General features: G+C 47.1%; 1 protein-coding gene across 1 annotated transcript in view; it reads right to left on the bottom strand.

Annotated features, from left to right (window-relative positions):
• M1AP (meiosis 1 associated protein) overlaps window positions 1-15,627 on the bottom strand; it is a 359,391-nt gene that overhangs the window by 330,485 nt on the left and 13,279 nt on the right. Inside the window, exons 2-3 of the mRNA XM_086964406.1 lie at window positions 8,199-8,490; window positions 3,881-4,066 (exon numbers count right to left, since the gene is read on the bottom strand). Coding sequence (XP_086820532.1) covers window positions 3,881-4,066; window positions 8,199-8,462 — 450 coding nt within the window. The 5' untranslated portion in view covers window positions 8,463-8,490. The remainder of the gene's footprint in view (window positions 1-3,880; window positions 4,067-8,198; window positions 8,491-15,627) is intronic.

Raw genomic sequence — 15,627 nt, 5'->3', positions numbered from 1 at the left:
AACAAAGGTTTGCGTGACTGTTTTTCTCGTGCTTATGGTGAGCCATTTGAAGATTCTTCAGAGCATGCGGAGTGTGTGGAAGCAGGCGAGGAGACCGTGTTGATCACTTGTTTCATGGTGAGTTTGCTGTCCGGGATGCAGCCGAGGTTGCAGGCGTAGTCTTTTAGTGTGGGGTTGGGTCAGAGTTAAGCGGGCCACCAGGTGTCGTTCTAAAGGGAGGCATATGATAATTTCTATTATCTCCTGGTTTCCATTAGTTGCATCAAGTTCCAGGACACGGCACACAGAAGCAGCATTATTGGCGCAGGAAGGGGCAGGGGGGCTGCTACACTCACTCATCCTGCAGTGGACCTGACCGGATGTCTGAGCGAGGTCAGTAGATGGATGACCCTGTCTTGTCTCAAACTTAATGGAGACAAGATGTTATGATGCTGGGACATCTAGCACCATCCACGATCAATCAGATCTGGCCAACATGCTTGGGTACCCCCCCAGTCCCCAGGGATGCCATCAAGAGCCTGGGAGTCTGGTTGGACAAGTCCCTGACGTTTAATCATCAGGCCGTTGTACTATCTGCCACCTGTTTTGGCCTCATTAGAGTATTGAAGAAGATTCTTCCATTACTACCGTTTGAGACTAGACAAATCGTGGTCCAGGGACTGATACTTGCCAGGCTAGACTTTGGAAACGCGCTGTACCTTGGGACCCCTGACTCCACACTAAAAAAGTTGCAGGTAATTCAGAACTGTGCGGCTCGAACCCTGCTTCAGCTTCCCCGCAGAACCTCTGTGAAGGCCGGGCTGACAAGATTACATTGGCTCCCGGTGAAAGACAGGATCAGCTTCAAATCCCTTTGTGTTGCTCATCAATCTTTTTGGGAAACTGGGCCACTGATTAGTCGCCCTTTAATCACCCCCTATCTTCCCAGCAGACAACTTCAATCTACCAAGGCCTTACTGGCTGTTGTGCCAAAGGTTAAAAGATCTAGATCAGGAGGTCGCTCCTTCTCTTTGAACGCGGCCAAATTGTGGAACAGTCTACCTTTTCACCTCAGGTCCAACTCGGACCTCACCTCTTTTAGGAAAAATTTAAAAACTTTCCTGTTTAACAAATAGTTTGTTCCTCCTGTACTCAGCCCCACGGGCAACACTTGTTAGCTTTCAGCGCTGGGACGCCTCCGGGCAGCTATTCTGCGCTTTATAAAACTCATTTTCATTTCATTCATTTCATTTCATTTAAGGAAAAAGCATCACTGGGGAAATATCTTCTTCTGGAGGCCCATAAATCTGATCCCTGGACTACTGTAAGCACCAAATGACTGAAGCATTTTTTTTGTTCCCAGTCTTTCAGAAAGTAAATGACAACCGTTCTCCATTACATTCTGCCATTTCCTCAGACAGCTGTTATGTTCATTATGTACCTATAAATACTTTTCTGTTCTTTTTGAGTTGTATCATGTGCAAAAGACTTTTTAAGATTCTGTTGACAGTTTCATGTGTTAAACCTGAATAATAAACCACGCTGTTTACACAGATTGGAAATATTGAATCGAATGTTCAGTCTAGAGATACTCTAAAAAAATAAATATTTTTACTCAAGTATTGTAAAAGAATTTTCTTTTACTTTGCTACAAAGCTTTACAAACAAGTATTGATAAAGCCAATAGTTTAACACTTACATTGTAAACGCACGACCTGTTGATTTTGCCAAAGCTTGTTTCCCCTGTGATGCCACACCGCCCACCCAGGCACTAAAACAAAAAGCATGTTGTGCAGCTCTTGGTCTCTCAGTCGCTCTGCCTTATAGATTCAGGTTAGGGCTGTTAACTCAGTCTAAGGCTAGTGAAATAAATCAGAGTGGTGTCCTTCTGAAACCCTTTGTATCCCCTCCATTTTCTTTAAGGTCACCAACGCCATCTTCTGTGCTGTTACGGACTTCTTCTTCTCACTTCCACTGTTCCTGTAAATTGGAAGCCTTCGCTTGTCATTCCCTTAAGTTGAAACCACCTGGTTCTGTTCAACCACTGCTCCATATCTCTTCATCCTTATATGGTCAAGAGCCTGGAAAACAGGCTAGTTTTCCCTTATCCTCATCTTGAACCTAACTCCATACTGGATTCTTCTCAGTCTGGGTTCTGCCGACATCACAGCGCAGAGACGACTCTTGTGGCAGTCCCAAATAAACTCAGAATGATCCTGGATCAGGAATGAGGCGCCGCCACCCTGTTCTTTCGTGATTTATCCACCACATTTGACACGCTGCCCCACTCCCTTCTACTTCACCATCTCCTCCAGACTAACATTCAAGGACAGGCCATGGCATGGTTTTCTTAATTTCTTTGGGCGTGGACCCATGCTCAAATCTGAACCTCTACTCGGTGGTGCTCCTCTGGGTTCTTCATGGAGTTCTTTTCCATATAAATGTCCCCCATAACCCTCTCCCATAGCCCCACTCATCGAGACCTACAGCCTGCAGATTACATCTTATGACAATGACAGTTGAATTCTTCTCCGACTCTATTACGACACCAACTCCAACAGCAGAGGCTCCGAGAGTTGCCAATCTCATGTAGCCAACTGGCTGAGCGTCAACTGGTTAAAATTTCATTTTGACTCATCCGTAGTCCTACCGCTTGGTCACTCCACCTTCATCTCGTCACCTACTGCTGGCAGAAGGACCTCGGTCCAATTCCTAAGCCTTCCTCTGCCATTCGCAACCTTGGAGTTATATTTAACTCACCTCTAATTTGAAGCATATACAGCTCAGGTCTCTGCAACATGCTTCTATGACATTTGCCTTCTCAGGAAATCCCTTCCATTTCTTCCCACCCATGTGAAGACAACTGTATGTGGGGGGTTGTTCTCTCCTGACTGGGCCATGGGAAGTGGTCTTTCTTGGGCGTGCTCACTACCTCAATGCTCAACTTCACCTTTTTATTTAATGCTGCTGCTCGAATGTATGACGGTACAACGCGTGGTATTACTATGCGTACCGTTACCACGCAGGTTTTACAACGCAAGTCGTTACAACAAGCGTTGGGGGGCGCTGGATAGTGGAATATTTTAATTTACTATTCCAACTCCAGTCCCCGTGGATAGTAGGGAAGGTTTTGGATAGTAAATTAAACCATTCCCTATCCTACAGCGCCCTTCAGCGCAAGTCGTTGTTACGACTTTCGTTGTAAAACCTGCATGGTAACGGTACCGCGTTGTAAAAGTTCCGTTGTAAAGGATGTTCCCCCTGCTGCTCGCCTCCTCCTCGATCTTTCCCAGCACGCACCAATTTAACATCACCTGATTGCTTTACACTGGCTCCTTATAGCCAAAAAATCAAACAAACAATTTTTTCTATATAGCGCAACAGCTACCCCAAAAGAGTGTCCTGATGCAGAAAATAAGCAACACCTAACCCAACCAAATCCATGTACATGTGCCACCATGCCTTTCACAGGCTTGGACCACGTTGCTTTTAAGTAACGATACAATCTCACCCATGTGCTACGATCCTTCTCTCCACATCTTGTAACTGTTCCTAAGGTCTGGTGTGCCTGGCAGGGTGAACACTCCTTTTTGCATCTTGTACCTAAATACTGAAATTTTCTTCCCCTCTCCATCCGCTCGCAAACTAACTTTATGCTGTTTCATAAGTTAGTGGAACTCATCTATTCCCTCTGCGATCAGGATGGGACTGCCCGACCTTGTCCTTTGGCCATTGGTTCGCACCAGGGCACCCTTTTGGTATCTGCATGCTTTTTTTAAACTGCTCATTTAATCTCTCAGCATTTCTGTTCACTCTATGTCTATTTTTCTCAGTCTCACTCACCACCTGTCCATCCAACCCATGCTCCCTATCATCTCTTGGCCTCTCAGTAAGCTCTCACCTCCACAGAGCAGCTGCTGAGGCCTCCTCCGGCCCTCAGAAGACGGGAGTGCTGCTTAAACTGCTGCAGTCCGTCCTGCACAGCCCGCTTCAGGCACTCTGTTTTGGGGTGGAAGGAGCCCTCCCTGGGCACAGCCCTCAGCTCCGCGACACAGGACTGTAGGCGCTGGAAGTTCCCACTCAGTTGCTACAATGCAAGAATAATCAAAGAAGTAGATCAGGACACTTGGGGGAAAATTAGAGGTTCACCTAGTTGAAGAACCATAGATCAAAACTAAAATAAAAAATAAGATGGACACATATGAATCAGGAAGACAGAGCAGGACACCTGGGAGGAAGAAGATATACCAGCCAACCTGAGTGAACTACAAAGGGACACCTTGAGAAGGAACGATACAAGAGAAGACAACAAAGACCTGGGAGGGAGGAGAATGACCAGGGTCCACAGTTAGGAATGGAGGGTCACGTGAAGGAGGAAGACTAACCGCAGCATCTTTGTGAAGAAACATGAAAGACCGCAAAGGGGAGACCTGGGGGAGGACCCTGGATCAGCTAAGGATAGGACACCTGAGAGGAGTCAAATGGACGATGACGGGGGCTGAGGCAGCAGTATCATTGATGGGTGTGAGCAGAAGCCTATCTTTACCGCTGCCAGAATGAAACCTACCGTTCGGGTACAAGCCTCTGATCTAATGGATGGGTTCCAGGTCTGGAAGGGCAAACATGCTAGCTTGTGCATGTTTGAGATTGGATACCTTATGGCTTCAGTTATGTCCTTTACAGTCTTACATCACTTCTGTGAGTGAGCTGGGATGGTTACGATGACTTAATCATGCAATAAGGTTTAAGCAGATGGAGTTTCATTGTTTTTTGTTTCAGTGTTTGATCTGAGGCTCTGAAGTCTAGTAGCGGCTTCTTAAACAATGACTCTCCAGCAACTACTCCGATCTGGTCTCCGAGCTCCACTGTGTTGCTTTTGGAGGTTGTCAACAGACCCTGTTCCAGCATTTTTGGGAGTCGTCTCAGACTAAATTACAGTTATTGAATTGGTGACCATTGTAGAAACTTGGATTCCCAAGACAATTAAGAGGAGGCAGGCCATCAGGACACCTGAGACGCCAACAAGGACGTGGACAGAGAGGCATGGATCATCTTGGTTTTACCCAGGAATCTGCTTAATGTTACCCAGTATCATTTTCCATGTTTTGGTTTGCTGTACACAACAGAAGTCTTACCTACAAATCTGACACAGAAGTAGGTTTCTTTAATCTGGGACTTTGATTTCTTCAATTCTACATAATCTGCATTTTACTGGGTTCTTTCCCCCATTATCTTGATTTTATTAGATATCTCTTTAACCAGCGGGGTGGGCTCTGCGGTACAGGCCCCATCCCTTTTCATCTCATCTGAGGGCAGCAGGGTAAACTGGAGCCCTGACTAGCCACTAACCTCCTGGAGCTAGCCAGGTGGCATACTGAACTAGCGGGACAGTAGCTGTGCCTAGGCACCAGGCACGGCTAACCCTATCTGTAACACCACTAGAGCGGTGTCCTCTCCAAGGATGGGTGGGCACTTCTGTTGCCCTGAGTGGTGGGACAAAGGGGCGGACAAGAAACATTTCAACTTCTGAAGCCCAATTACTATACATATTGGTTCTGGTGCTTTAAATATGAAGCAAAACCCTGAGCAACATGGTGTATATTCTCTATTATTAACCATGCTTAGAGTGCTTGGCATCTAGGTGTTATTACACTGCTCAGGGTAAGAGCGCGGGTCCAGAGGGTCACAGGGACGCCAGGTTTGACTGTGTTTCTTAGTTTTATGGGTAAAGTATTTTTCTGTCATTAAACATTTTATTTTATAAAGTGAAGCACTGACTGGACACTGCCTACCTGTGTAGACTGTAATCTGAATGTCTAACCCACTTCTCCATCTTGAGTAAGCATTGGGCTCCTGTCTTGCTACCCTGAGAGTCATGGGCTACAGAGGAACGTGTGGTTATCCAGCCTACAATTCAAAACTACTATGGCCCCAGAAAAACAGCGGTGAACGACTTCAAGAGATGAAACTGGAACCCAGTAACCCCTGACTACCCTAGTGTCCCAGAAAACCTGTTGTCACAATTGCTGGTCACAGGCACCACCGAATATAATTAGTTTTCAGCTGCACAAACAAACCAGTTGAAAGCTACGGGCTAGATTTAGAGTTTATCAAATGGATACTCTGTCACAGAAGTGATGGATATCCTGTCCGCCTAATTATAAGTGCATTCGAGTGTAATCAGGGCCACTGGCGCGTTGCAACCCTGGCATTTTCAACCTAATTGTGGATTCGCTGCACCTGCCACAGAATCCACCATCAGCCGCATCATCTTCAGATTTTAACGACAAAAATGTGTTCGAGCTGAAACGGATCAACAGTCACTAAAGCCGCAGCAACACATTGCCATGCAGTGGAAAGCCAATTGCAAAGGTTAACTGGTCACATTTCAGTTGATTATTGCAGTATTTGGGTGTTAAATTGATGCTAATGAGGTGAAACCTTTGTCCAGAAAGTGTTACCAAGTGTACGGATGACAAAATAACGAAGTATCACTATCAGAAAACGTAAGAATTCCACCTCATGGTCGCCTTTTCGCGCTGCATAATTTAGTCACCGCTCAGGAATAATTTGGTCCCACCCTGCTGCATAATTCCAGTGGCCATGGATATAATGCACTTGTAATAAGGCAGCCGGGATAGCAGTCAACATTTGTGGTGGAGTACCATTGCGCCAAACTCTAAACCAGGCCCCAGGTCGGTCATCGTCAGAATGAGCATATTCACGAAGCAGAAGGAAATGAGCTTGCCAAAAGTATATTGACGTTGAAGTTTCAGGAATATAAGCTTCACATCCGACCACAGAAAGCTGGTTACACTGAGATACTATAAAGGCATTTCCTTTCTACTTTTTAAGATTAGATGCAACACCTTACTGATGGAATATTAATATATCTCATCTTGTCCTTAGATATACACTTTTACCTGCATACAGCATTGCCCAGGAGAGTGACGATTCACAGTAGTAATAACCATTGTCTCTGTTTTCTATCTTGCCCCATTGTTTTCCCTTTTATTATACTGGACTAATTTATTCTTACTGTTGTGGGCAGCGGGGGATGCGATAATGGGCAGAAGAGTGCACAGTTCCAGTTGGATGCAGAGGTTAGACCTGTCTGGCACATTATGTCAGAATATCGCACACAGAACTTTAATCTGATATAAATACTGTGTCCTGAATATCATTTAGAAAAATACTGAACCATTAACTACAATAGGATAACTTTTTGTAGACAATATTTAGGAGACAATTACAAAGTTAAGAGAGATTCTGAAAACAGCATTCTAATACTATGTCACTGCTGGTTCCTAATGTTCAGGGGAAAAAAACACTATTACTCTCACATGTGGGTTATAACAATTTTGCGACAATCCCTTTAACCACAATGCTCCTCCTAGTAGACCCCATGTTTCTTCTCTTTTCATCCTTTGTTACAGCTCTGTCCATATCAGTGCTTTGATGCAACCCTGAGCTGGCACTAAGAGTGGGGGTGGTGGCTGCTATTTGTTTTAGGGAAGGGTATGCACTCTGCTCTTTACAGCTCACGAATGAGAATGCTCCTTTTTGGTTTTCTCAATCTTGTAATTTTTCACTTAATTCTGGAAAGTGATCTACTTGTGCTGTGCAAAGTCCACCAGAAAGAGCCCTTTTCTCCACCAGACAGGCCAGGAAATGTATCATTCCTACCTTATGTCCAAGTGATGTCCCCCTGCTATGTGAGCAGTTCCAAGTGGATTGAGGTGAAGTAGCTGATCTGGGTTGCCCTTTGATGTGATGAACAGCTTTCACATGGAGGCCAGTGAAAGGCTGTGGATGGTGCTAAGACAGACAATATGGCAGTCTTGTGAGAGGACCAGGGCCTGGACAGATGCAGAACTGTATGATTCTGGGGGAAAGGGTTACTTTGCACAACTGGGATACTCATCTAGGAATTGGAGGAGCTACATTCCCTTACAAGTGTGAGATATGAAGTAGAGTGAAGTCTTTGAAAGCCAAGGCTGACAGTAAAGTTTACATGTGAAGGTGATCAGTCAGTGGTACTTAGGGAGTGCATAAGCACCTTTTCTGTGGGAACGCGTTTGAAACACTCACAGGATACCCAGGATTAAATAAGCGCAATAAGGTTTCAAGATGGGTAATATCAGATGATACTTTCAGGAAGAAGAAGGGTTTATAACAGACCCTGGCGATGATTTGACAAGTGGGAATTAAATACTCACCACAAATGGAAGGAGGCATTCATGCTGGGTCTGTGCAGCATACACGCTCAAGAGGGGTATACGGCAGGGACCGCCCAGGCTGCAGGCCAACGAGAAGAAGTTCTCCAGAGCTTCACAAAGGCTGTTGCAGGTGCCAGTCCAAAACGGAGGTAGCACGTCTACGATCAGGATTCGCGGAGGCTGTCGTCCGTGTGTTGTGCCAGGCAGTGGTCTGCCAGCATAGGCCTCGGTCTTTGTTTCCAATCGCATACTGGAGGAATTCATTGTCTATAAAGCGCTGAGATGGTGTTGACTGCAGGAACATGAGGGAGGAAAATAGAAACATAACTCATCAGAGAAACACTTGTGCCAGGTTTCAAGAGGTCACACTTCTAGTGGTGCACCAGGTCAGTACATACTTAAAGTCTTGCTAGCTTATCACAGACCTATTAACACACGTCCCTTCTTCACCAGCACCCATGCTATTCCATCACTCGAGGCGCACACAGAACTAGATATACACGTGTCAAGGCTCTTCATCTCTGTTACTGAGAACACAAGTAGCTTTACTCATGCACCTAGGTCATCATAAAGCTTTTAACCTCGCAACCTATTAGAGGAAACACAAGTAACTCTAATGATGTGCCTGTGTCGAATTGTATCCCGTCACTTCTCACCTTCAGAAAGCTCTATAGATAATCCTTTGTCAGTCTGCAGAAGGTCTGTCTTTTCATAATAAGAGGGGTGTTTAAAATGCAGCTTCACTAAAGATCATTAGTTTAAGGCTTGAGAATCACTATTCATCAGTCAACTCCAGTTCCATTCCTTGAAGTCAAATTCTGTTTATGTCAAGATATATTTACAAATGGCTTCCTAAAAGAGAATGCACAGAAACAACATACCCTGTCATCCACATATTGTGTATTAGGTACCGGTATCCTGTAGAGCACATAGAAGGTGGTGGTATGGAAGGGGAATAAGTGAAATTGGTAGAAGAGGAGTTCTATTAAGCTGCAATTTGGGGATATTGGAAGGTGCCAGGCTATGCTTTATCTTTTATGCTGATGGTGCATAGGATGTGTTGAAGGTTCAGCTATGGCTCTGTAAGTGTTTTAAGGCAGTGTGTGCTGTTTACTGCACTGCATACTGTGACATGCACTGGTGAGTAGGATCTGTAATGGTCATCCCATCTGCATGCATTGGGCTGGAATTGAGTGAAACATGTAGGAGGTTGAGGAGATGAGTTTGCGTGTGAGTTGAGTACAAGTGTATGAGGGCAGGCACTGACAGCCAGGAACAAAGCACGTGGCGATAGGTTATGAGGTGCAAGACACACGCCTGGCCTATGGTGTGTAGCCTTCAGATGAAGTAGTGCTTATTGAGCGCGTAGCTACCCGGAGGAATCCCAGCGCTAAGCAATTAAAAAAACTAGGGCAACGGGGGAGTCATTTAGGGGAAGAGCCACGTTTTCAGCAGTATACAAAAGGCCTGATGGTTGGGTTCCTTTCTTAAGTGCAGAGGAAGGGAGTTCCACAGTTTTGCAGCATTTTAAGAAAAAAGCCGACCCCCACTTCTGGCCTTCTTAATCCTAGGTACAACGGCCAGAGGAAGTTCAACTGAGCGCAGCCGCCTATTGGCCCGATAGGGCTGAACCATGGAGTGATTGATAGCTGAGAACAGGCTTTCAACCTTCAATGGTTGTTAAAATGAGTATTATGAAGTTTGATTATAATACCACTCACTGAGGAATGAAGAATCATTCCAGTCTTGTTGTGTCCTGTAAATAATGACGGACAATGTTTGGATGTAATAACCTCCTTTTTATTTATTTTCTCTAATTTTCTGTGCCAGAACTCACTGCGGCACTCGCCCCTTTCCTTCCTCCAACCTCTTACCGACCCCTCCCTTTCCTCATCCGGTCTATCACCTCCCTTCTTCCGACCTTGCCCCAGCCTGCATGGCCATAGCACTATGCTGATGCAGTATGCATGCAGACACTACATCCCCCGCCCAACCCCAGGAGAATGTTCAGTGAACAGTCACTCTTACGGTTCTTCAATGAGCCGAGTGGGTCAACAAGTGTTTCGCTGCAACCAACGTGGTGGGTCTGGTTCCATCGAATTCCTCAGGTCTGAAGTGACATCAACTCTTTCACTGCTACGTAATTCTTGACTTGATTCATCAGGGTCATGTTCCGAATCTTCCACTAGGGCATTAGCTGCTGGATCACACTTCTTGAAATTAGACACATTTTGTGTGATTCTCTTGTCTGCCGAGGCAGTTGTGACCAAGGTCTCTTTGGGGCTGATTACTCACAGGGGTTGGCCATAGTATCTGCTATCCGTCTTTGTCTTTTGTTCTAGTGGGACTAGCACCCAATCTCCTTTCTGAATGTTAGATGGCCTTGTGCTCCATTGAGTATCTATGTATTCTTTAAGTTTGTCTTTCTTGGTCCTGTCTACTTCCGCCAATGCTGCATGATCATGTTGCTGAGGACTTGTGTGTATCGCAGTGTCCATGATTGGCACTGTAGTACGCAATGTCCTACCCAACATCAGAGTGGCTGGACATTTATCAGTGGTGCTATTTATTTATTTTGAGATTTGTAGAGTGCCTGCTACTCCAAGGAGTGTCCCCGCACTAAGCAGTAGCACTGAATCATAGTCAAAAAAGTAAGAAAACAGATCAAGCTGACTATGAGGCGTGGTCCATATGCTCCTACTCCTTCATTCAGAGCGAGCTGAACATCTTGCCTGGTTGGTTCTGCCTATGGTATGGTTTTATTTAGTGTGGCCATAAACCTCTCTACCATCCCATTGGCTTGAGGCCACTTGGGAGAGATTTTCCGGTGTTTGAAGTTGAGGTAGCTGGCGAATTCTGAAAAGGCATGTCCGTTAAATGGAGGGCCATTATCAATTGTAACTACTTTGGGGATGCCCCATGCATCAAAGGCCTCATCCAGGTTTGGTTTGATGATGGTTGCTCATGTTGACGATACTTGTTATGCGACGGGAAATCTTGAGTACTCGTCCATTATGACGATAATGTAACTGCCAGAAATTAAAGGGCCAAAAAAAGTCAATGGCTACATGTTGCCACAAGCCGTCTAGCAAGTTGGACATCTACAATGGGTGGCATGGTTCTTCTCACCCTACCAGTTGGCACTGAGGACAGTCCCGAAGTGTGGCTTTAACAATTTAATCGAGAGAGGGAAAACAGACTCATCCTCGTAGTGCCCTTTTGGTGGTCACTATGCCCCTGTGCCCCTCAGGCACCAAATTAATGACGCCCTGCGTTAAAGTTGCGGTATGACAATCCGTTTATCTCGTAGTAATAATCTGTTGTCAGTAGTTGTAAGTTCTTCTTCGACATGTCAGAAGGAAGCCAGATCGTGTGAGTAAACTCCTTTGGCATCATGTGGTTCATTGAGGTGTCTCCATGAGTTTGCTTGAAGGTGAAACATTATGTCTTGGAGCGTAGCATCTTTAACCGTGGCTTCTGTGATTGCTTCCAGTGGAACAGCAGGTGGTCTTGCATGATCAATGATGAAATGAATGTATTCACCAGCCAACAAGTGTCTCGTCTTTGATGATGTCCTAGGATGTCTTGACATGTAGTCAGCTGGGTTTTCTGCCTTTCCTGGCTTGTGGACGATTGTCTAGGTGCATTCTTGAAGGCAAATACCACAGCGCTTGATCCTAAGTGGCATCTTTGCTCGAGGGTTGCCAAATATGCTTGTGAGGGCCTGATGAACCATAATAAGAGTAAAATGTTTCCCATAAATAAAGATATAGAAATGCTCAAAGGCCCAGATGACTGCCAGGCTTCCTTTTTCTGGCTGACAGTATACTCTCTCTTGTCTGTCAAACTGCACGCTGGCGTACCCTAAAATATGTTGTTGGTCATCTTCGTTTTCATATTGGGCAAGAATAGCTCGGGTTCCACCGAACTACCATCTACAGTGATTTTGGTCTTCCTGCGAGGATTGAAGTATGCCTGGTTGGTGGCTGATCATACAGCCGTTTTGATTCTGGTGAATGCTTGCTCAGTTTGCAGACCATTGAAAGGGTTGACCTTGCTTTGTGAGTTCTCGTAAGGAATAGCTGATGGTGATGTAGTACTTTATGCGTCGGGCACACAACTATCAGGCTCTACGACTGATCTGGAGCTACCTCCCCTCCCCAGCGCCTTGAGACCCTCACGGGTGAGTAGTGCGCTATATAAAACCCGATTAATTGATTGACAATAGCTAGCCATTCCCAGGAAGGACATCATGTCACTGGCGTCTTGGGGAAAGGAAGTGTAAGTTCATGCAGTGACTTTTTTAGGATCAGGCCTCAGCCCTTTGGTGGAGAAAATGTGACCACTGAATTTTAGCGTGGATTTGTGAATCTCACATTTATCTCGATTGTGAGTCATATTAGCTTCCAAAAGGGGGTGACATACCCGATCCAGAGCTTTGTCGTGCTCCTTGATGGTGTCATCCAACAACAGGATGTCATTGCTGTAGTTGAAGGAGATGGAAATGTGATGAATGAAATCGCCTCATTGCTTCTTGAAATATTTTCACGGCTGATGAAGTGCCAAAATTGAGGCGTTTGTATCGGAAAAGGCCTTGATAAGTTGAAAATGTGGTGATATAGTGATACCTCTCATAAAGCTCAAGCTGATAACCTTAGGTACAATTTGGAAAAGACCTTTGCCCCATTCAGTTGAGTAATCATATCACTGATCAATCAATCAATCAATCAGGACACTTGTAAAGCGCACTACATACCCGTGAGGGTCTCAAGGCGCGCGGGACGCTACTACCAATCAAAGAGCCAGGTCTTGAGTAGTCTCCTGAAGGCCAGTAGGTCTTGGGTCAGCCGTAGGTTGGTGGGGAGGGTGTTCCAGGTCTTGGCGGCGAGGTGGGAGAAGGATCTGCCTCCGGCTGTTATTCTTCGGATGCGGGGGACAGCGGCGAGGGCGAGGTCGGCAGAGCGTTTGCTTGCGGGTGGGGGTGTAGAAGCTGAGTAGTCTGTTGAAGTATGCTGGGCCGGTGTCGTGGAGGGCTCTGTGTGCGTGGATGAGAAGCTTGAAGGTTATTCTCTTATTGACGGGGAGCCAGTGTAGATCTCTCAGTTGGGGGGTGATGTGGTTGCGGCGGGTGATGTCGAGGTGTAACAGAGTGAGGCGGAGTGGAACCGAGGAGTGGTGAACACCCGGAAATTACCCAGTTATGCCTCCTTCCTTGCAGACGGACCCCTGGGATTCAGGACAGGACGAACTTGACGAAGAGGAACACTGCGCCTTTAATTGGGCGTTCACGGAGGAGGAGAACACTCCTCCTGTACACGTCAGCCACGTCGGATTGGATAAACCCCAGGAAGTGATGTTTGTGGCGTGTGACATCACCCCGGAGGAGGAGAAGGCGAGCAGCGGCGTCGGAGAGCAGGTTGGAGTTTGCAGCAGCGAAGGAGTACGAAGAATCCCCGAAGAACATCCCGGAGGAGGCGGAGAAGAGTCCCACGGAGAGCCAGGAGGCCAACGACCCCGTGAGCCGCCGTGCCACTCTCCCGGGGGAGGAGCGTGGCTGCCCCAGGTACGGCATCGTATGGCGGCTTGGGTGGGAAGCAAGCGTGTGTAAATAGTGTAAAAAGTCCCGTGTTTGTTTTTCCCTCGTCTTTCCCAACCTCTCGTTTCCATTACCCCGCGTTTATCCCTCACCGTCTGTAAACCCTCCCCACGTCACCGACTGAAGTTAGTTGCACGTCTGTCACCGGTGAACCCCCCTCAGCCTCACTTCACACGGTCCCAAGGTGCAAAACCCCCAGAAGACAGTAGAACTAACGGCTCCCTCTCTGTTGGTCTTCTTTTGCATGGGAAACCGGAGCCAAGGGAGTCGCCTCCATGACCAGACCTTGATGAAAAGAACTGAGACCAGAATACTAAGAAAGAAACAACCTTATCGCCAAAACGGATCCCAGTCAGTTTGCCAAGGAAAGACTTACATTTAGAACCAGGAGAACTTTGATGCTAAAATCAAAACGTGTGATCCCAATAAAACCATCTTTACCTCCACGACCCGGTGTCACTCTCGTCCCTGACTCGCAACCTGGTGTATCTATCATCCCTGATCCACAAGCCCAGTCCACACGAGGATAAGACGTGCCGAGGCATTTTGGATGCGTTGTAGCCATCTGAGGAGTTTGGCCGATGCTCCTGCATAGAGGGCTTTACCGTAGTCCAGCCTGCTGGTGACAAGGGCCTGGGAGACTGTTCTTCTTGTTACAGTGGGGATCCATTTGAAGATCCTGCTTAGCATTCGGAGGGTGTTGAAGCAGGAGGAGGAGATGGCGTTGACCTGCCTAGTCATGGTGAGGGTGGAGTCGAGGACGACCCCCAGGTTGCGTGCTTGGTCTGTGGGAGTCGGGCGGTTCCCAGTGCGGTCGGCCACCAGGAGTCGTCCCAGGCCAAGGAGGTGGACCCAAGGATGAGAACCTCCGTCTTGTCCGAGTTTAGCTTCAGTCGACTGATCCTCATCCAGTCGGCGACGGCCTTCATTACTTCGTGGAGGTTGGTTTTGGCTGTGTGAGGGTCTTTGGTGAGGGTAATGATCAGCTGGGTGTCATCAGCGTAGGAGATGATGTTGAGGTCGTGTCGACAGACGACGTGGGCAAGGGGTGCCATGTAAATGTTGAACAGTGTTGGGCTGAGGGACGAGCCCTGGGGAACGCCGCAGATGATCTTAGTGGCATTGGAGTGGAAGGGGGGAGGCGGACGCTCTGGGTTCTGCCAGTGAGGAAGGATGTTGTCCAGTCCAGGACCTTCCCTTGGATTCCGGCGTTGTGTAGACGTGTGCGTAGGGTGCGGTGGCAGACTGTGTCGAAGGCGGCTGATAGGTCCAGGAGGATGAGGACTGCTGCTCCTCTGTTGTCTAGCAGGGTCCTGATGTCATCCGTGGCGGCGATGAGGGCGGTTTCGGTGCTGTGGTTGCTGTGGAAGCCGGACTGGGATGGGTCCAGGATGTTGTTGTCTTCGAGGTAGCGGGTCAGCTGTTTGTTGATTCTCAGTGACCTTGGCCAGAAATGGGAGCAGGGAGATGGGCCGGAAGTTCTTGAGGTCCTTGGTGTCCGCCTTTGGTTTCTGGAGTAGGGCGTTGATCTCGGCTTGTTTCCAGCTTTCCGGTAATGTAGCTGTCACGAAGGAGATGTTGATGGCCTTGCTGAGATGGGGTGCGATGGATGCGCGGCTTTGTTGAAGATGTGGTGGGGGCATGGGTCTAGCGGTGAGCCGGAGTTGATGGTCTTCATGATATCGATGGTGTCCTTGTCGTTGAAGCTTGTCCAGGAGAGTAGATGGCTGGAGCGTGTGGTGGTGGTGGTGGGCGTTGGGGCGGTCGTGGTGTTGAAGCTGTTGTGGATGTCGGTGATCTTGCAGTGGAAGAAGGTAGCCAGAGAGTCGCATA

The sequence above is a fragment of the Lissotriton vulgaris genome, chromosome 3_2 (assembly GCF_964263255.1).
Source record: "Lissotriton vulgaris chromosome 3_2, aLisVul1.2, whole genome shotgun sequence".
NCBI lineage: Eukaryota > Metazoa > Chordata > Amphibia > Caudata > Salamandridae > Lissotriton > Lissotriton vulgaris.
The sequence above is the reverse complement of the archived record's forward strand: the minus strand, read 5'-3'. Positions and strand labels throughout refer to the sequence as shown.